General features: G+C 40.3%; 1 protein-coding gene across 1 annotated transcript in view; it reads right to left on the bottom strand.

Moving 5' to 3' along the window:
• Positions 1 to 22,877, bottom strand: part of GNAQ (G protein subunit alpha q) — a 294,507-nt gene that overhangs the window by 184,646 nt on the left and 86,984 nt on the right. Inside the window, exon 2 of the mRNA XM_070590212.1 lies at positions 9,331 to 9,515. Coding sequence (XP_070446313.1) covers positions 9,331 to 9,515 — 185 coding nt within the window. The remainder of the gene's footprint in view (positions 1 to 9,330; positions 9,516 to 22,877) is intronic.

Genomic DNA, 22,877 nt, shown 5'->3' with positions numbered 1-22,877 from the left:
ATAGAACATAAAAGTCCATCATATAGTAAACGAATGTTCATTCATTCATTCATTCATTCAACAAACAGTAGAACTATGTGCCAACTACTCTGCTAGGTTTAAATAATTAAAGCCCTATCTCGGACCTCAAGTGTGAATTTTCTTCCTTTCATCCAATTTTAAACAATGTGGATTAGCTGAGACACGAGATGAGTTATTTCCAGATGAGATGGGCCGCAGAGCAGACTGGGCACTGGTAAGCTGAGGAAACATTATCTGAAGACAGTCATCACATAAGTACAACATGGAGAGGATGCTGGTCTTTTAGCTATTTCATCCCCACATATATAAACAGTGTCCAAAGGTCATTTCTAATGCACAAGTCAACAATCACATATGAGTGTGTGCATACCTATGTGTGTGGGGATACCTATGTCTACAGTTCTGTCTGTGCTTAAAACCCCTACACTTCACCAAAATGAGCTGATTCTCAATATCCTCATTAAAACATAAATGATTAAAAATTTTACATAACAGGATTAAAATACTATTGTTAACAAAAAGGCAAAACCAGCCTGCACTACCTTCTTCCCTAACTATAGCTCCCATATCGAGCCACACTAGATGGTCTATTTCCAAGACAGCTAGAGACCACGGAACAAAAAAAAGAAATCCAGGTAAGCCTGTTCAATCCTTCTAACAAGCTATGGATAGTGAAGATATGAAATAATAAGGGATTCTGGTGCCAAATCAGCCAAATCTGAGTGGTGCAGAGCAACGCTGGCCCAAAAAGGCATTAGTGGAAGGGGAACTTGGTAGAACCCCACTGCACTCATAGGTCAGCTCCCACTCTTGTTAAAAGAATGCTAAAGCGAGAAGAACATGACCCCACTGAATGATGACGAAGTCACACAGCAGCTCCATCACCCTTTGTAAATGAGGTAATTAATAATAAAAATGTCATGTTACTAATCTAGGGAAAATAGACATCCTTGTACTGTGCTGTGCAGCCAACATAGGCTGAACAAGGAAATAAACTGAGATGCCAAAGAAGGGGAGGATGTTTGTGTTATAGACAATTATATTTGGATTCAGCCTGGGAAACCTACCCATTAGTGAAAGAAATGTTTTTCCTTAAAGGTACCTGTAATTACAAGTGAATATATTCAGCTCTTGTACAACTTTGAAGAAGAAAATTAAAGCAGAATGACTTATACTGTCAAATACTAAACTCACTGCAAAGCTTAGTCATTAATAGAGTGTAGTATTCACACAAAGACATACAAAATAGACGAATGGATCAGAATAGAGAGCTCAGAAACAAACACACATATACCTTCACTTGATTTGTAACAAAGGTGACAAAACACTGCATTGTACTGGGTAAAGTATGGTCTTTTCAATAAACGACTTGGGTTAATTACATATCTATACAAAAAAAAATAAAACTTGACCCCCCAGGAAGTTTATGTTGGCATTATTTATAATAGCCAGAAATACCCAAATTTATATTAACAATAGGATAAATAAATATATAAACAAACTGCAGCATATTTATAAAATGGAGTATTACACAACTGTGTTGTCTAATAGCGTAGCCACTAGTCACATATAAATGTAAACGTAAATTAAAAAGATTAAATAAAAGTAAAAATTCAGTTCTTCAGTCACACTGGCCACATTTCACGGGCTCAAGAGTCACGTGTGACTGGTGACTACTGTATTGTATAGCACAAAAAATCTTCATAAAGCTCTATGGGCACTGCTATTACACAGCAAGGAGAAAAAATGAATTACAAGTAACACCATGGGGGAATTCCACAAATGCAATGTTGAACAAAATAAATGAGATACAAATGAATATATACTATATGCTTCCATTCATACAAAGTTCAAAAACTAATCTACCTTATTAGAAGTTAGGACAGTGGTGACCCCTCGGGAGCTGGGAGTATTGACTGGAAGGGAGCAAGAGAAGGCTTCTGAATTTCTGGTCATGTTCATGCAGATCAACAGATCTAGATGTCAATGTGTTCACAACGGAAAAATACAGGGGCCTCAATACTGATGATGTGTGTACTTCTCTGTATGTAAAAATTACTCCCCCCTCCCCCCAAAGCAAAGAAAAGAGAAATCAGCCTCAGTCTATTGTTGAAGACTTTATTTTAGCTTCAGAGTCCTCCTCTGATGAAACTGAACTCAAGATACTCACCCTGGATAAATGATATGGCATGCTTCGGGGTTATGGATTCATTTTAGCCAAGAAGAAGGGATTTAAAAAATCGCATATTCATCTGTTTTTACATGGCCATCACTGAAATAAAATGAATAAAGAACTGCAATGCAATGACACATAGAGAGAGTAAGAAGAAGAAAATGTGGGCAGGTAGTATTTGGAAGATACTAAAAGAGAAAAGAAAGTATACAAAGGGATTTTGAAAGCTGATACAGGTACCGGGGAATCAATGGTGATTCAACTCCAGCAAGGGTCTTAGAGAGAAGGGAGAAAGCGGGACATCAACCTCAGCAAAGGAGGTGGTTGATGGATCAAGTCGGTCATGAAAAGTCTCTAGATTCCTTCAGACTAGTTATCAGAAATTCTCAAAGGTTTGTAGAAGCAGGGGTAGAAAGTTTCCCTATGAAAAAGGGCAGGCTGTCTTTGGTGGCCAGTAGCCAACAAGCCAATTAAAATAACTATCACTAACAATACCCACAAAACCTGCAACGGATTTTAGACTGTGAACGCTGTTAAAGAACAAAACAAAACAAAAAAACTTACATAGATATAAATATCGTAATCACTCACGGGATTCAGACGCAGAGAATGAAAAATCTCCACTTGGTTAGACTACTGTCAAAAGAAATCTGTTTTAATTTTCATAAGTGGTCTAGAACAGACAAAGTTCAAGAAAAGGTAGGAGCTTTAAATTATAACAACGGCACTTTAACAAGAGCTTCATGTCTTTGTTAAAGGGTCTTGGACTCGGAGAATCAGCAGGAGGAAAAACAGCGTCAGGAAGGATTTCAGAGGCTGTTTAGTCCATCCCTTGTCTTATTTCAGCAAAATTGCCTTAAAGAATTTCGCATGTTAAAAATACATTCTATTTTTGAACACATCCAGATAAGGAGATTTCTCTACCTCCCTTTGGTATCCCATTTCAATGACTGTCACTCTGAGGGAAGTTCTCCTTAGATACCTCCTAAATCTGGTCACGCTGTAAGTTATTTGCTGTTTGTTTTATTTTTAGTAAAGATGGAAGATCAGTAGTATTTGTTCTCTCTATGAAGACAATTCATCCTTTAATAACTTCCGAACTCTTTATCATTTGCAACATATTTTCACACACATTGTATTTAACACTTGAAACAACACTATTATTATCTGTCCCATTTTACAGATGAGGAAATTCAGACTCAGAGAGTAAAGATGCTCAGGCATAGGGAGGAAATGTGACAATCCCAGGGTTACTCAGCCACTCAGTGGTTGGGCTCACATTCAGCTACTTACTTCCTGTCTAAGTATTACTAGGTCACTAACCCCTCAGCCTTCCCCCACCCTGAACAGGTCCAGAATGAGAAATTGTGTTTTAGGACAGACTTAGCAAATGCTGAGCAAGAGTGGAGGCATCTATAGAGAATCTATGTGTTATTTCATTTTCTAAATTGATGGTGCGATTTTGCAGTGGATAATGTGCTTTGCACCAGCGTCACTTCCCTTTCTTCTATTAACTGTACCCAGAACCTCAGGGACTGTCAATCAAATTGCCCAGCCTCGTCCAAAGAGCTAGCACAGAATCCAGGCTAGACCAGTCAGGCAAGTTTTCCCAGGAATTTGACTCCTGCGTGGAGTGACAGATGACTGAAAACGGCCAGAGTTCATCCTTCTCACAGAGGAGTTTCCCAACTTGCTCTGGTTTCTAAGAGCTGGTCCTTCAGCTTCTCCTCATTATTCCCATAAGCTCTTTCTCCACTTAATGAGTTAGCTGCCGTTGGCTTCTGTTGTTTGCAAGCAGAGAACCTTGACTGATAGAACTCTTCAGAGGAATAGATTAAAATAAATACTTATTAAGCTCTGCTTTTACAATGTGTTTATTATACAGGTGAGAAATATTAAAATGAAATCAGTCAGCATTTTGTAAACTAAGAAAATTCCCTCATGTTGAAAAAAGTAATCCAGTAATTTCTTGTTCAACTGATCAAAGGCAAGAATAAACTGCTAAGTTCTCCAGGATCTTGGCTATATTTTTCTTTTGAAAAATGGCTTCTGGAATCTTAGATTTCTCAGGAAGTACAGAAAATTCAGAAAGCTGTAAACGTGTTTAATGAGGCACTTTCCCTGTGACAAGTCATTTCTTAGAAGAGTTCAGGGAGGACAAGAGGTACTATAGCGACATGTCCTCTTAGAGCCTCTCCTCCCAGGAGAAAGGAAACACAGGTGCCAGGCTTGGAAATGCCTGGCTAAGTCAGTCCAAGGCAGCTGCAGCCTCGCTGCTATGTAAGCCCTGGTCATCAGGACTTCCAAGTCTAAAAGTAGAAACCAGAACAGAAGATAAGGTGAAACGTCCACCCAAAACCCGCGTGCAGCTGGGTTCTACTCAATAACCGTCTTGAGTTCACTACCTGAAGAAGCATTGCATCTGATTCTTTTCTCTTCCTGGGATTGGCAGAGGGAACAAAGCCTGTCAATTGTTTGAAATTGCCATAAGAATCCCTTGATTTTTCTGTTCACAGAAATTACAAGCCGACAATAAACGGATACCAGGATCTACCATCTGGAGTAATCCACTCAATGAACAAAAGCTCCTACAACATTCATGGCATGTTGTGGAGGAGACAACAAATTATAAATCAAGAAGCTTACTTACTGTAAGGTAATTTGCAATCTGACTGAGAAAATAAGGCATGCACATATGAAATAACAACCACAGGCGATGCAGCAAGAATGCCAACTGCCAGGTAGACACAATAAGTACGTGAAAATCAGGGCTTCCAAACCCCAGGATCTACTTCCCCAGCTGTAATTCAAGACAGTTCTTAGTCATGTCAGCACAGAAACTTATCTGTTCCTTTTTATTAAGAGCTGATTTCAGCATCAATGCAAAGAATAATCAAAGGAGTATGTCTGTACAAGATAGGAAACCATAAATAATAGTGATGAAAATTCTCCCTTTTGGAAAGTAAGAAATGATGGAGTCATCTCACAGTTGAATGCCTTGCACCTAGTGAAAACAAATGTATCTTTTGATTTGACTAAGCAAATATTTAATCCCTTTTAACACCAGCTATCAACAGTTGTGTTTAGGGAAACGGCAAAGTACTACTTAGGAATAAACCAACCCGAGCTCACAGTACATTCAGAAGTCCTCAAGCGTTTTCTCTCACCTGGGCTGAGTCCAAGCAGCTCACCTATAAACATTACTTGTCTGGCAAAGAAAGTCCAAGAATAGGATAGCAGATACACATGCAACCAAGAATTCATCTCTATTTTGGTAAAAGTTTGAAATTTACTACAAGCTACTCCCCAACTGGCAATTCCTGGAACACTGCATAAGATCTACAAAGAGACATGATGCCACGCCATTATCTCGGCAGACACTGTGGCCTGGGCTTCCCCTGACCACTGCACTGGCCCCCAAGCTAACCAGCAGGACTCCCGATTCAACGCAAAACACTAACACAGAAGCAAAGGAAATTTCAGTATTCAGACAGGGCATTCCCATAGCTAGAACCAACTTCACAGCAAACGAATCTGTAAACGATTTCCCAGTTAAGAACAGGCCATATCATTTGTAAGTTATGTTTTGCTTTATAAAATACATGAACTCAGAAGCAAGTACAAAGTTAGGCTGGACAATACTGGAAAGTGTTTGTTTTTATTTATGCTAATACTACCATAGATTATGGCTAATGTGACAACAGGAGCAAAGAAGCTTTTTAAAAAACTAAATGGTTATTTATTTTATATCTTTAGTGTCACAGAATAATATAAATCATAATGCACTGTTTCCAAGTAATTGCTAACAAAACATATACCAAGTCCTTTAAACTATTTGAAAAATACTGGAGCATACTGTAACCAGAAACTTCTGTAGAAAATTCTAACCAAAACAAAATATTATTAAATAAGTATCATAAATACAAGAAAATAAAATTCAAACTTCTTAGCCTGGATTCAAAATCTTTCAGAAGCACATTCTAAACCATTTTTTGGTTCTTGTTTTCCAGTTCTCTTAAGAACTCTTTTCAAGTTAAACTGTAAGATTTACACATTGCATGCACACTACTTCTCCTGAAAATTTACTCCAGCCATCTTCCTCCTAAAAGTGCCCTGCCCTCAGCTATGCCCTTGCCGCATTCTGGACTGTAAATTTCTGCCTAACCCTGATTAAACTTCTCTGTATCCCTGACAGCCCATTGCATTTATTTCCTTATGGATATACAACAATTTCAACAGCTATCTGTTGATTCGAATAATCATTTCAACAACTTGAGGGCAGAAGAGACTTCCAGTTGTTTAAGCTTACAAATGATTTACCTATTTTAACAAGTATTTTTTGAGCACCAAGTATGTACAAACTACAATGCCAGGGACATTGAAGAATACCAAAATGGAACTGACGCAAGATTTACTGTCAAAGAACTTCACGTCTAGTCAGGAAAACAAGATCAATACCCAAATCATCATAATTAATACAAGCCAGACAATTATAAATACTCCACTGTGGGTTCTGCTAAAGGAGGGTGGGATTACTTAGTACTGGGGGGAGCAGAGAAGAACTCTAGGAGGAAGCGGCAGTGGGTGGAACAGGAAGGAGAAGACATTATTTCCTTAATCAGCGTTAACAAAAGCAAGGAGTAGGCAGAGCTCAGGAAGTTAGTTAACGGATGAAACAGGGGTGATGCTTTAGAATATGTATATGTTGGACAGAAAATGGAACAAATGTGAAAGTAATCTATATTATGAATTAAAGGGGATTAGACATATTAAAGAATTCAGAGGTCAGCACACACATTAGGCAGTACATTAGGCAACCAAAAGACGTGGGAAGACTTCACAGGACAATCATGATATCTGAGAAAAATTGTATATTATAACTCTCTATGATGTTGATTTTTAACTGAATGGTATTCATCACTGTAAAGTCTACTGAACTAGAATTGATACAAAGAGCTCAAATAACATACATTATTAAATATTCTTCAGTGTATTATGTGAATAAGGCCTAAATTCCATTCCAACTTCTACATCTATATAAACTGTACAATAAATGATCTTCATATGAAAATCTAACATCAAGGCAAGATCCTGAAGGATTCTTCTGGAGCATCCAAGAAAGGTGATTTCTGGGATAATTTAGGGAGATTGTATTATATTGTAATGTAAACTGGCAATACATGTGTGTATTATATATACACATATACATGTATCAACCACACCACACATGTGGTAACTCAGCCAAAATTCATCAGATCATCATATTATCAACCAACTGTTGGTTGGGAAAGTCATTAGCATAAAAAAAAATTCCTTCAATGGAATTGTCTCACAAGTGCAACAAAACAAGCATGCTGCCTGCTTCAGAAACTCATTACATTAAGATTTGTTAAGGGGGCAAAACCCTGATCCTTTTAAATTCAGACTGCTTAGACATGGACACAGCCTCATCTGGTTCCATGTTCCCAGGCTCACAACTGCCCGGGTCTTTGCCGCTCTTGAGAGCAGAAGTAGGAAGGAGCATTTGTGGAGGGTCTCTCTGTGATCTGTGGAGATTCTCTTGTTGCCATCCAAAAACTAAGTGTGAGAGTATCAGTTAGATAAGAAACAGTTAGTTAATTTCAAGGAACCATCCAAGAAAAAGAAATGCCTGATTTTAAGATGATCTGTACAATATTTAGAACCTTCTAGATGGTTACAGAAGTGGAGATACTCAGAATTGCTTTATTTACCTATGATTCATTTTTGTGAGTTAAATGTCAGTCTATGAGTCACAGCGGGCATGCTAACTTGTTGCTATTATCTATTGATCCTGGTATATGGAAATATCCTTAAGAGCAGATGATGAAAAGTACTGAAAGAGTGAAAGTTCTGATGGAAGGCCCTAAAAAATCATAGGTACAAATGTAGTGTTTTGTCAACAAGAGATGAAGTTTTACCAGCTTACATAAGATCAGCACCTAGAAGCCCCAGGGAGCAGAGACTGCACCCATCACTGGATGCACTGATTAACAGCAAGGGAAGAAAGCAGACTATGAGACATTTCCACAAATCCCAAATAGATCTCCCTTCCCTCGGGGGGGGCCCTGCACTGCCTGTCACTCCCTGACGTTTGCCCAGGAGCTAAATGCAGGACAAATGCAGCGTAACTGAATCTGGAGCCGCCCTCGGACGCACCACCCCTGTTTGGCATCACGGAGCTATGATATTGGGAGGGTGAGCAATTACAGCATTTGTTTTCACTTGAATAAGAAACCTGGTTTTCTATTCCAACTGAGAGATAATCCTGGATATTGGGAAAGTTTGCTTACTTTCTAAAAAGCTGAATATTTAGATTTTTTTCCCCTAACCCTTTCTCAAGTGATTTTTAGAAGTTTCCATTACTTTAACACAATTGCAGGGAAACGTATTTGAAAGGTTATTGGAAGTGACAGATGGACTTATTTTGAAATAAAATTCAGTCTGTGGTACTACTGAAAGGAAGTCACGAAATCCAAAATTAAACTGGACAGAATGGTCTGAAGCTGTTTTCGTTCTTCATGCAAGGAAGCACAAAGAGTGGGAGGTTGAAGCAAGGCCACTGCCTCTTCTCTGAGTTCCCTCACTCTGGTCTATTTCTCTTGAATTATAAACTTTTTTTTTTTTCCTTTGCTGAGGAAGATTAGCCCTGAGCTAACATCCTCGCCAATCTTTATTTATTTTTTTTTCTTTTAGTATGTGGGCTGCCAGCATAGCATGGCTGCTAACAGAGTGGTATAGGTCCACACCCAGGGACCAAACCCAGGCTGCTGAAGCAGAGCGCACTGAACTTAATCACTAGGCCACCAGGGATGGCCCCATAAACTGTCTTCTTAATGTAATGTGTGCCCCTAAATTTTACACCTTGATTTATCAACAAACATCCAAATATGTGTTTCACTGATATCACTAAGAACACAACTCCAATTTTTTATAGATGTGACTTCAAAGACTTAAAGAAAAAAAAATTTATAAACTTATCGAACCGTTCAAAGTCCCATTTAGGATGAGATGAAAAACGTACATTTCAAAAACCCACTATGCATCCCAGAAGCATGAAGAGACCATGTGCACCATGAATGGCTTTGCCAGCGGTTCCCATGAGGAGCCACACCTACCTTATTGTGCTCGTACTTGTAGGGGATCTTGAGCGTGTCCATGGCTCTGATCATGGCCTGCATGGCTGTGAAGATGTTCTGGTACACCAGTTTGGTGAAGCCCCTTTTGTCTTCATCAGAGTATCCTGACCCGTGGATGATTCTCATCTGCTTGATAAACGTACTCTTGCCACTCTCTCCAGTCCCTGAAAGATGGACAACAGCAGCTCATCAGACCATGACACCTTCTCACTGTCTCCCAGTCAACGAAACCAGAAAAGGCGGCTGGGACTCGACATTCCCCAACGGCCTGCTGAGGGGAGCATCTCAGGAGCACGGCATTGCTACAGGTGGAAACACCACCTCCAGTGAATGATCAGCAAAGTCGGAGGGTGAGAGTCCATTTCAGAGGCAGATGGGCTTAAAAAATAATGTCACCTCTTTGGAAGCCATTCAGCTTGGAATTTTGACAGTGATTTGTAACCACATCATCTTATAAGAAACACAACGAAAACAGCATCAAGGCTGGGATGTGTAGCCAGCATTTGGATCTGGAAATGACAATGTGCTTATGCCAGTGCTGTTCAGAGAGCAGTAAGAGAAAACTGCCTGAAAATGTCTCGACATCTTCTCTTATTTTAAAATGGGGTATACCAGGAGCATAGTATCCAGATGAGATAAGAATCAGGATTTTTCTGGACAGCAAATATCAACTGGATTTATTTCTGCGGGGTTTGGTCGGCTGAGTTATTTCAAGGAATCACCTAATTCAGAGAATACCGAGTGACTCGTTCCTTCTGCCCATTCTTGACCAATAACAGGATACAGAAATTTACTGTTACTGGATTTCTTCCTTCTGCGCTGTCTCATTTTTCCCTTCTTCAGTACTATTTTTCTGTTACCATAAGCCTGAAGGTAATCCTAACAAAACTGTGAATGTCCGTGGGAAGCAGGAAAGATGGAAAGATGAGATCATTTCACTGAGTGACAACATAGTTCTTCCACAAGAAACCTCAAACTATAAATCTAAAAATCTCATTTTTCTAAATATATGTGGCTTTTTTCATATATTACTTCACTTCTGAATATTTCTCACCCACTTTCAAATTTCCTTGTGATTTCCAAAACAATAAATATCTTTATGTTCCCCTAAACAAGGTGGGGAAAAAAACTAAAAGTATCTATTTGGATATTAAATATAGAAGAATATAATAATAAAACACAGGATGACCACAGCCTCCTTACTGCCATTTCCTGTCTATAAGGCACTAAGAAGAAAAAAAAGCAGAAAACTAAAAACTAGGAATACAACATCTGTCCTAATTTCGTTTTGTTTTTCTGGTGGTTGGATTTCATTACTAGCTCTATAAACAATCACAAAAATTCAAATCAGTATCACAGTTTTCATAGAAGCACTCCTAAGTGACTGCAGATGTCCTGGTAAACACAGAAGGCTCACTCAGCCCCAGAGCCCTGCGGTCGCCAACTCCTTTATCACTTTCATATGACTTTTAACAGAGATCTGGAATTCCCTGAAGTAGAAAGTTAACACTGCAGTGTGAAGCTATCAACCCATTTCAACAAGAGTAATCCAAAGAATTTTAAATGGACATTTCATAATCCCAACCATGAATACTGGAAAAAAACAAAAGGATCTAAATAGCAGAATCTCTAATAGAAATAAAGCTATGAATTTGCATCTCATTATCAATCAACAATTTATAGAAAGAACCTAGTATCTTTACTCTCCCAAGCAATTGAAAGTACTTAAGATCCAGATGGCTTCTCTGTTTATTACCCTATCTCAGAGCCAAGGGCTTGCTCTGAGGGCCCAACTACAGACAGAATCAACAAATCAGAATCTCTGCCAGTTTTTTCCACAACAAAAACAAGAAGAAATCTTAGTATGTGAGGTTGACCGTATGAGAAGAAAAGGAAAGCGAATCAGGCAATAGAGCTTCTATCTTCTGGCTCTTTAAGAAGCTTTTATATACTCACCCCCTAAAAATAAAAACAAGGAAGCAAGGGACGAAGTATAAACTCCATTGGCTTGTGTTTCACTTAAGTCACGTTAGGCAAGAGCAGACAACACTTGCCACCTCTCTGGATTGACCCTAAGGCCCTGGGCATCCACTAATGAAGAATCCAAACAGGCAGAAGACAGGACGAGGAATGAATGGGGAGACGTTAAGAGGGAAGAAAAAGAAATCCAAAAGTCAACCCCAAAGTAAGATATTTTCCTGTTGCCCCATGACACACCCAGGGATCCTCTCTGTATTTCCTCATCTTGCTTGGTGCCCCAGGGCCGGACCAGTAAGGATTCCATATGAACAGCTCTCTTGTCCTCAGTCTTCTGCGGTGTTTAGTCCACAGGAGACACCAGGAGACCAGAGAGCAGGAGAACAAGGAAGCGGCATTTATCCCCCCAGCTCCTTCCCTGCAAGGGCACCACTGATGCACTGTGTTCCCTCCAAAAGGCCCCAGCTCCTGCTGGGTGGCCCCCTCCAGACAGCTGCCCTCTCTGGGCTCCTCTAACTGCTCCCGCCCCCTGCCGGCCCCTGGTTACCCGATAGCCCTCAATGGTAACCTATACCTGGCCCACACCTTCGTGAACATCAGTGTACAAAACTCTCCTCAGTCACTCAGTTGGAGGGTGCCGTTTGTTTCCTGCTGGGACCTTGACGGGTACAAATATCAAAAGGACAGCAGGGCAGCTTAGTAAAATGAAGAGCTGGAAGGCAAGGGAATGGAGGTCCTCTGCATCTTCTTCCTCTGCCCCTTCTCTATAAATCTTATTTATAAGGTCCTCTCTAGTTTATAAAGTGCTTCTGGTCACTAACTCACTCTTCTAACACTCTGCTGGAGGCCAATCAGTGAAGGAATGACAGAGCCCAAACTAGAACCAGGGCTCCTGGCTCTCCCCTAAAAGTACTACTAAATCCAGTACTTGTCCCCCAAAGCGTGCAGACGTGCGCCTTCCCGCCCTCCCACACACTTTCAGACCAATCTCCGACACAGACAGGAGAAACAGCGGTCTCCGGCTCCTGAGCATGCTTCCTCTGGTAAAGGAAGCCAAAAGAAAGGCGTGCTCTATCCTTTATACTTTACCACTTTGAAACACACAGTCACTTTATCCTCTCAAAACTCAGCGAGACAGATGTCTTCACCCTCGTTTCATGGAAAAGAAAAGGCCCTGGAGAGGTGAGACATGAGGGCTCAGATGACGGCCAGGAACGGGCAGCACAAGGGCTCGAGCCCAGCACTCAGCTGCCCAGCGTGGCTTCGGCACTACGTTCACAGTCACGGCTGCCCCAGATCCAGAATGACTAACTTCCACAGCCCAGAGGCTAAAAATGTCTCACACTGGCTTCAACTGCACCCAACTTTTATCCATTTAACCTACTTGTGAATTTTTGAATACTACTTCAAGTAAGGGGGACTCGTTTTGAATCTTGGTGCTATCTTCCAACTGACTGACCACCGCTCCCGGGTAAACTTCACCCATGGATTTAATGCTCACACTTTGATGTTATATAAATGCAGCAAATTCAAAGAGAAGGCAGAGTTTCACGAAAGAGAAAAATCTGTGTGATGCAAATGCTGCAGGTACAATGATAAAAGCAGTCAAAGCATTATGATGGAGTAACACTAGATTTAGTCAAAAAGAAAGTACAGGGACTAAAACAACTGAGCAAAACACTTAGCTTCTTTGTTCCGTAGAAAGAGTTCTATCATGAAGACAAACAAACTACTCTTAACAAATGTGTAAGCCAAATTTCACGTTCTTCTCCTATTTTTAAAGACTTACACAATATTCTCAGGGTTTGAAATGGACACTTTAAGAATCTACTCATGATTATTATGAAAAAAATGTTTGGTACAATTAAAAAAAAAAAACAGCTGCACCCAAATTTTATAAAATGATATTGTTTCCTAAGGCCACATGAAAGTATAATGAGACACTTCACAATTCCTTATCTTTGAAAGAAAGAAAGCAAGCTTCTCCACTAGCAGATTCAGTGATGGCTAATCTCTTCCCACAGCACGGGGCATAAGTAACTCTTGACTTACCTAAAGAAATACAAGTCTCCTGTCTCCAAAGCCATTGGTAAAATAAAATCCAGCTATGATCCCTTATAAAAATGCCCACGTGGTGGCGGAATCTCATTTTTGCTAATTTGAATATATCTCCAATCAAATCATTGAATAACTTTAACAAGCATATCAGGAGCCGGCCCAGTGGCGCAGTGGTTAAGTTTGCATGCTCTGCTTCAGCAGCCCAAGATTTGCTGGTTTGGATCCTGAGTGCAGACCTACACACTGCTCATCAAGCCACGCTGCAGCAGCATCCCACATAGAAGAACTAGAAGGACTTACAACTAGGCTACACAACTATGTACTGAGACTTTGGAGAGAAAAAAAACCAAACACATCAACACACACAGGGGTGTGAGTCCCACAAAACTGCTTTTCTCCTTTAGCAGTCCCTATAAACTTGGCTGAAAATTTTCCCCAGAAAATTTATTTGTACCTTTGGACAAGCGCTCTGCCTTTCCTTATCTCAGCTCATCAAAACACCCAGAAAGGACACTATTTAAGAATCATGCTATTAAAAAGGCCACTTTATCCAGCATGCATAATTGGCTTTGAGGGATACTTAACTTTTTTCCTTCCCTACCCACTGGATCAGGATAAAGCAGAGAGCAATCTCCAGTTCACTTCACGTGTCCTTCCACCAGAACAAACACCAAATATGAATTTAATATCCTACTGTGGAGTGCATCACTTTATAAGCTGTTAGGATATAGTATATGAGACATACACAGTCTCACACACACATACTATGATGCTTCCATTTTAGGCTTTGCCAAGATCTTTCTTTCAACACAGGCGGATTTCCACATACAGCCTCTGCCACAAATCCACACTGACTCTATGTATCTACTCACACTAAGCAGCTATGTGTTTATACTGATTATTCTGCCCATTTGCATGATGGCGTATATACATAGTTATGTCTAATCTCTAAAGGGAGGACAGTCTTTCTTATCCCATATCCTACCTGAATGACAGTTTTAGATCCAGTAATACACTAACTTCTCAATGGCAACGAATTATCATTATTGTTGAAAGCAATCATGGACTCACTGGTTCCTTCTCTCACAAGTCAGGTGCTTTCTTGGACTACACGTTTATCAAAAGAGCTGTGAAGCACAATCCACGTATACACAAGAATTGTTCAGTGCCCTACAAATGTCAGTTCCTACTGTCACTGCTCTGAAAAATGCTGGTGTCCCCAGTCCCCACACCAGGGCCCTGGAAAACAACCACTCGGCACTGCACGTCAGGAACTTCAAGGGTCCTCCCGGTTCATTCCCTTTATCCACAAAGAAAGGCAGAAAACGCACCCCCTTCCCAAGGCCTCTCGCAGGCTCAGAGACCCACACCACTGCCACATTTTTTAGGCTCCCAGGAAAAAGAAGAAATGCCAAAACAGAGTTATAAAAACTGTGGCATTTAAAGCTGTATGATGAATATATTCGTTTCATCCTGGCAGTGCCTTTCATGACTGTATTTGGAGATATTGTCAAACCATCAGAAGTCTACATCTGAAGCCTTTAATTAACGTGAAGGCTCAGGCCAAGTGCCCCTGCTCTGCCCTCTTGATTGGCCAGCACCCAGATAAAGGGCGGCTAAGAACAAACCCAAGTCTCATGGAGCTCAATTACAATTCAAGTAACTGTACTTAAAGGCCATCGGTTTAGGCCAAGAGTCTAAAATACAGAGTCTCAGCACCACCAAAGCTGAACTTGGGCTACTTCCACATAAACTCGGATAAAGGAGAACCGGAAATTTCAAGGAGGAATTTTCTACCCACAAGCACATCATCTACCCACACCTGCAAAGAATTAATAGCACTGAGATAAAAGTGATTTAATGACAGAGTCAAAACACAATCCATGTGTTGTCCACATTCCGGGCCGTATACCATGTAATACACACATCCTGCCTTCTGCACATTATCCTCCACTTAACTTGGAAACTTGCATTTGAAACTGAGCAGCTCTAATACCAAAGTCACCATAACCACCTGTCCTTTAAAGACTGTTCTTCGAGGGCAAGGGTTGGGAATACTTAATCCTTTATCCCCAGCAGGGTCATGGAAGGTACTAGATAGTTTTTCAAATATACCATAGAAACTAACTGAACTTAGCATCAACTGTGAGTGGAAAATGAATAGATGGGTAAGTTAGTAGTAACCAGGACTATTAATAACTCATCTAGTTAAGTTGTTTTTAAAGGAAAGACAAACAAAATGCACTGAAAATGCAATTTATTGAAAATGTCTGGAGGATCACCTAGTCCCAGACTTCTCAAAGCAGTCCCGGGAAAGGCACCTGCTGTTGCTTCCACGCTTACTCAAAGGCACAAGAGCCTTTCCTTGGAGTGCCTTTCCTTGGAGCGTGCATTTTTCCATGGAGCGTCCATGGTAAACAACTGCACATTAAGCACCAGCAGCAGTCGGTTGCCCAATCTTCTGAATACACTAAACGCCATTTCAACGTACACTTTAAAATAGTGAGTTTTGGGGCCAGCCCAGTGGCCTAGTGGTTAAGTTTGCAGCCCCACTTTGGTGGCCCAGGGTTCACTGCTTCAGATACTGGACATGGACCTACACTCCACTCATCAAGCCATGCTGTGGCGGCCTCCCACATAGAAGAACCAGAAGGACTTACAACTAGGATATGTAACTATGTACTGGAGCTTTGGGGAGAATAAAAAGAAAAAAGAGGAAGATTGGCAACAGATGTTAGTTCAGGGCCAATCTTCCTCACCAAAACAAAAAAGCGCACCTTTAAAAAAAAATAGTGAGCTTTATGGAATAGGAACTATAGTTCATATTAAAATTTTAAAAATGTTAAAACTAAGTATAGTTTGGAGAAGAACAGGAAGTCTACATGAATTTTCATGTTCACTTTTTTAGGAGGTGACTTGGAGTCAACCTGCTCAATTCCCCCCATCCCTTCCTCCTCTAGGAGTGCATGTTCACTCTCTTCTACCTCTGCAACTATTTCGGAGAAAAAGTTTGAGAAGCCCTGAACTCACCTATTTCACAAAAGAGGGGAAGTGACTCGTTCAAGGATTCTGCCGGTTGACAACTAGTTAGGAAGAAGATGAACTAGAGTCTACCACGGTCTCCTGTCTGTCCAGGGCTCCTGGGCTTATGCCCTCATAAACGTTATTTTTATAAAAGCTATAAATATTTATTATAGAAAATCCAGAAAAACGGAAGAGTTTTCAAAATTGCTAAAATTTGAGCATTCTGGTATATTTCTTTCCAGTCTCCTTTTCCAGGTAAATGTACTTTTTCTGCTCTTGTTCTAAAATAAAACTGGAATAATACCGTACAGTTATTTTTCACTTATCATATTATGATAATTATTCCAAGATACTAATTATTTTTCAGAAATAGTTAACAATGATTGTGTGAAAGGCCATCATAAGGATGTGTGAGAATTTAACAATTCCCCTGTTGTAACACATTTTGAGTATTTCTAATTTTTCACTTTTATAAATAATGTGATAAACATCCCTGAAGAAGAATCTTCACCTGAATCTCTACTTCCTTAGGAAAACAGCTCAGAAATGTGGTGAGGTCAAAGAGTTGTAAGGGCTCTGGCCATCCTCCGCTTCTACCATTTGACACACCATCAGAGCCTTCTTTACCCCGTTTTTTATTTACCAACACTACACTTTTTTAATACCTACAACTTGAGAAACATAAATCTTTGTTTGGATTTACATCTTTACTTATGAGAAGTTGTTCCATGCTTCTTTGTCTGCATTTCTTCTATGAACTTGCATTTTTTTAAATTTGAGGACTTATTGTTTTTCTTATTGATTTCTTAGAACAATTTCACTCTTCAAACAAAATTGATCTTTGGTTACAAATATTTCCCCAATTTTTCATTTTCTTTTCAGCTGCTGACAAAATTTGACACATACATTTAAAATTTGTCTTGATCTATCTGTTTTCCTCTCTGATTTCTTTAATTGGTTTATGTTTTTTAAAAGTCCCAAACATATACGTATTTATTCTAGCTCTTATGGTTTTACATTTTACACTTAACTCTCTCTATACTTCGTTTGATGTGTGCTGTGCAGTGATTTTTTTTTTAATAACTCGAGAACTTTTCCCCCAAATCTTTCCACACTTTAATGTTGTCACAGGAGTATTTCTAAATATAATGGCGTGTTTGATCCAAACAGGCGAGTTTTTTCTCATGTTTCCTAACGTGCTCCCAGTGGTGATCAATAAAATACACAGGACCTACTGAGTCTCCTAAAGCAGCTCAGTGACACAACCCTTCTGTTCCCTCTTGCTCCCCTTCCCTACCCATCTGGCAGATCAACCTTCCCCTTCCCAAGCCTTAGAGTCCGGCTCACTGAACATTTCTGTAAAGGTCTCTTGAGAACAGTCAAGAAAATATGCCAAGACATTAAAGATCCTAATTTCTCTCTCCCACTTTGTAAGTCTGTTTCTAACCATACGACATATTCTGCACATGCTGCCTCTCCCGGTTCCTCCTCTTACAGCTCTGTGACCCAGAGCTGTAAGTGAGCTATAAGTTACCTGTCTTCTCAAAGCCCGTTTCCTCACCTGTAAATACCGCTACCCACTTAGAGCTCCGTGTAAGTGCTCAGTGAGTTAAACAAGTAAAGCACAGAACGATACATAAGAAGGGCTCAATAAATACTGGCTGTAATTTACAATGCAAAAATTAAGTGGGGGAAAATGAGAGACTAGTCTAACACAGGGCTGGAGAGGGGCATGAAAACTTAGTAATCAAGAGAAATAATATTTTAGTGCAGTATTTAAAGAAATAAAAATTAACGCCAAAAAATCCATGATGAACAAAATATCACAATTTTAAATAAAGACAGGATGATTAACAGTGCTGTGCTGTGCCATACTGGCATCCGAGAAGCTTCCCTAAGTTCTGCATCCGAGACAAGTACCTTAGTCACCTTACCCTAGTCTCGGTCCTGATTCTAATTCTCCATTTCCCAAAATAACTGAGATAATCATCTCCAGTATTTCAATATTTAAAGCCACAGTGTTTGGAGATTTTTATCTTCAACTGTTCATAATTTTATTGGGCGTATACTACATGCCAGACAATCTTCCAGGAGTCAAGGATACACAACAGACATAGGCCTTCCTTTCACAAAGGCAATATGCAAGTATGAGTGGCAGATGACATAGAGATAGATATGAATAATAAAACATCAGGTCGAAATGGGTGCTATGCATTAAAGAATTAAAGAATAATGAAATACTGAGTGATCTAGCAGTTACTTTAATTTAGGAGGCCGAGGAAAGCCTTTCTAAGAAGGTGGACTTATGCTGGTATCTGAATATTCAAGATCCAGCCACAAGAAAATTAGAAGGCAACAGCATTCCAGGCTGTGGACCAAGTGACACAGAGGTCAAGGTGGGAACAAGCTTGGCTGGCATGCTGGAGGTACAAGAGGACCAATGTGGCCAGGGCGTAGGGGGTGGTGGGGAAAGAGGTAAGAGAGAATGCAGGAGCAATGGCTACAGAGGCAGAGGCTAACCCACGTGGGGCGTTGTATTTCAGGAAACAAGTCTGGATGTATTCTAAGTGCACTGGACAGCTCTGGAGAATTTTAATCAAAGAAACGATATGGTTTGATTTATGCTAAGTAGATTGTCAGGACAAGCTAGGAGGGTATTTCAGAATTCCCAGCAAAAGATAATGGTGGTTTGGACCGATGGCAGGAGACATGATGGAGAGAAGAAGACTGATTCAGATCTAGTCTGGAGATGGATGAGAAGTGGGTGGTAAGGAAAGGAGATGAAATAGGGATAACTGCTGGATTTTTGGCTTGAGTGACCAGACGGATGGAGGTCCTGGATTCCCAGTTAGGGAAGTCTAAAGAGGAAAAGGATTGGGTAGAGAGGCACATTCAGTTTGAAATGCTCATTCATTCCAACAAGAAGCACTATTTGTACACCTACAAGGTCCACTGCATTGATGTGGAGGAGACCCATGAAAAAGAAGATTCAATCTGTGTCATCCTAGTTCTCTGGGCCTCCAGCAAAGGGAAGGACACAGCCATGACTAAGGTCCTTAGGCTAACGGATAAGTCAGAGCAGACCTCAAAATCGGGGATATATTTCACTTCCTATGAGATAAATCTCCTTAGTAAAAAGATATGAAACTTTTTAGCCTCTAAGTTATAAACATGCACACATTTATTGATGTTTATAAAGTGGTGACATTGCTACATGCACATTTCTTGAGAGAAAATCGCATTGAATATTATTTAGAATGCATGAAGATACCATAAAAATACCAAGTCATAATAATAACATTTTTAAGAAGTAGGAACCCTTCAGAATAAATATCCACCTACAGATTTTTAACACGATTATTTCAGATGATAAAAAGTGTAAATGTAAGCAGTCCCGATTTTTAGGTTACACATAACCATAAACGGCACGCTTTAAAAACACAGCCGGTGGAAGATGACGAGATGTGCTTCGGCAGGCATTCTGAAGGGTTCATTAAACAGCAAATACTTCCTCAGGATACAATGGCTCATGTGGCCCTCCCTCATGGGGAGCAACAAGTTAAATCTGTAGTGGAGGGAAAGGGCCAGGACGGACGTGAAATGCCATGTTCCCCTTTGTTTCATATTCATCAGGAGATGATGTACAGGCAGGTGTGCGGCGTGTAAAGCACATCAGTGGAAGTCAGGGGCTCTCTGAGGCAATCTGCACACACTCACTTGACCCCTGGGTGCTGAAGGTGAGGAAGTTGCCCAGGACAACCTCAAGAGTTCCCTCCAGCTTTCAGATTTTACAATTATTTTCCTTCTCTGTATGTTCAGCATTAAAAACCATTCATGGGGCCGGCCCCGTGGCCGAGTGGTTAAGTTCGCACGTTCTGTTTCGGCGGCCTGGGGTTTCGCCGGTTCGGATCCTGGGCATGGACATGGCACAGCTCATCAGGCCATGCTGAGGCGGCATCCCACACAGCACAACCAGAGGGACCTACAACTACAATATACAACTATGTCCTGGGAGGCTCTGGAGAGAAGAAAAGAAAAAAAAGACAAAGATTGGCAACAGATGTTAGCTCAAAGCCAATATAAAGGAGAAAACAAAAGAAAACCCATTCATTACATTTCTCACGAGGCAGAAAAAAAACCTGACTTATTATTTACTATGTATTCAAATATTAATTCAAATGAGTTGACTAAAAACTGTGGTAGTCTTCTTTCAAGGTTAATATGTTAGGATTTTATTTTTTTTGCTTTTACTCATGTGGCTCTTTACTTTGAGCCTCTAAAAATAATCATCTTTAGAGGTAGGGGAATTAAGGTGCTGGAGGGAGTGAGCACGCACTGCTCCAGTTAAGAGAAGCAATGACCTGCGCTGTCTCACACAATACACGGGTATTCAGATTGCAGAATGCCGCATGCTTTCTGAGTTAATATCACCCCAGTATTTCAAATAATGACCACAGGAATACTAAGAAGGACTTGTGTATGTTCCAAGTCTGCCTAGTAAGCACAAAACTATGACAGGATCTCTAAGAGAGAATGTATTATGGAAAACAAGAGTTAGTGAATCTGCTCCTGTAGAGGTGTTATGAAGCTAGCGGGGAAGTTCACTGTTCATGTAGCAACTGAGATTTGATTAAAATGAAAACAAAACTCAGAGAAATGTTTCCCTTTTCTTAAAGGAAGAGAAAGAACACAATCAAAAAACACACATACAAGCAAACCAAACTTATGCATTGTTCACATTTCTAAAATTCTTTCTTGGGGCGAAATGTTGATGTTGACTGAAAACACAGTACCTGCTGGGGGGGTGGCTCTCATTATCAGCACCAATACCACCCAGCAAGGACTCTTAAAACTAATCATTTCCAAATGGCTAATCTGGGAGGATTCGACAACCACACGTGGAGAGATGCATTAGGAAATCATCTGGGTTCTCACTTCCCCTAGAAGCATAAACCAGAAATAATTTTTAAGATTCAGCTTTTTTAAAAAGCTGGAACATTTACCATTGGAGGGTGGACGTGGTCCCTTTGTCAGGGACCATGCTCAGGGAACTTTGAAGACGCCCCTGCTCTTTTGGATTTGAATTACTCCAAAGTGACCCAGTGGTGCACCTTGGGCATTCCCATTTGCTGTCCAAGGAGAGGGGCAACCTCGAGCACCACCAATTGATGTCAAGACAATTTCCCCAGTCCATTAAAGAGTTGCCTTACGATTTGTTTCGTTAGTGTAAATTTTGCCCTCTAATTTATTTTGCCCAATGGCCTTATGTTTCTCCAGCGTTCAAGCCAGCAACAATAACAGACATGCAACAGAACGGTAATGGAGGAGGGCTCTCCCTTCCTCTTTCTGCCCTCCAGGAGGGCCTTTTTCCTCACTCTGAAGTAAGCTGCACATGGAGACGAGCTTTCTTCCTGAAAAAAGAACACCACACACTCTGTGCTCAGGAGGATCACACCTAGAAACATATTGCCAGCGGTCTGCAAATAAGAAAGAAAGAGTAGTCTTACAACCAAATTTGCTCCGTGAGGAAGTAAAAGCAGAGAAAAGCACACTGGTGCATTTTATAAATGTTTTGTAAGGCTTGCACATGATGACTTCCTATCATTTGACTGATAAAAGGAGAATTGGAACTAATTACTCTCCTAATTTAAAGAGCCTCTCCTCTTGCTAAACAATCCAGGGAATTGTTCCAAGAAACAAAAATTGAAGGGAAAGAAACTCATAATCCGAGATAATGTATGGCTCTTGGAAAGGATCTTGGTTTTAGGCCCCGTGACCCAACAAATGTCCAAATTATACGAGTATGCGCTCAGATGTGATTTCTTACAATCTGACCCAATGATACATTAATATAATATTTGAGGCTGTGTAATAATAGTAGTTTGAGTAAAAATGAAACAACCAGAAACCAACTGTTTTATGTGCAGCCTTTTCTCTGAAATATTTCATCACAGAAAAGGCAAAAAAGTCACTAAGCATCTAAGGAAAGCTTGCATCACCTAGACAGTGCTTGCTTACTTGAACCAATAAAGACGTTGGCAGAAATTAAACCAATTGAATGAAAAATATTAAAGCAAATTTTTATTTTTATTTTATTTTTTTTAAGGAAGATTGGCCCTGAGCTAATATCCGCTGGCAATCCTCCCCTTTTTGCTGATGAAAATTGGCCCTGAGCTAACATCGATGCCCATCTTCCTCTATTTTTTATATGTGGGACACCTGCCACAGCATGGCTTGATAAGCAGCGTTAGGTCCATGCCCAGGATCCAAACCAGCAAACCTCGGGCTGCTGAAGCAGAGCATGTGAACTTAACGCCTATGCACCAGGCATGCCCTAAAGCAAACTTTTAAAAAAAGGAACAGTGAATCACTAAGCCTTGCTAAATGGAGTGATATTTCCAGGCATGTGTAAAATCACACACTTAAACACACATGCATGCATGTGCACACACATACACTCACACACA

Source organism: Equus przewalskii, chromosome 22, assembly GCF_037783145.1.
Source record: "Equus przewalskii isolate Varuska chromosome 22, EquPr2, whole genome shotgun sequence".
Taxonomy (NCBI): domain Eukaryota; kingdom Metazoa; phylum Chordata; class Mammalia; order Perissodactyla; family Equidae; genus Equus; species Equus przewalskii.
Note: the sequence above shows the minus strand (reverse complement) of the source record. Positions and strands in the feature narration are given on the sequence as shown.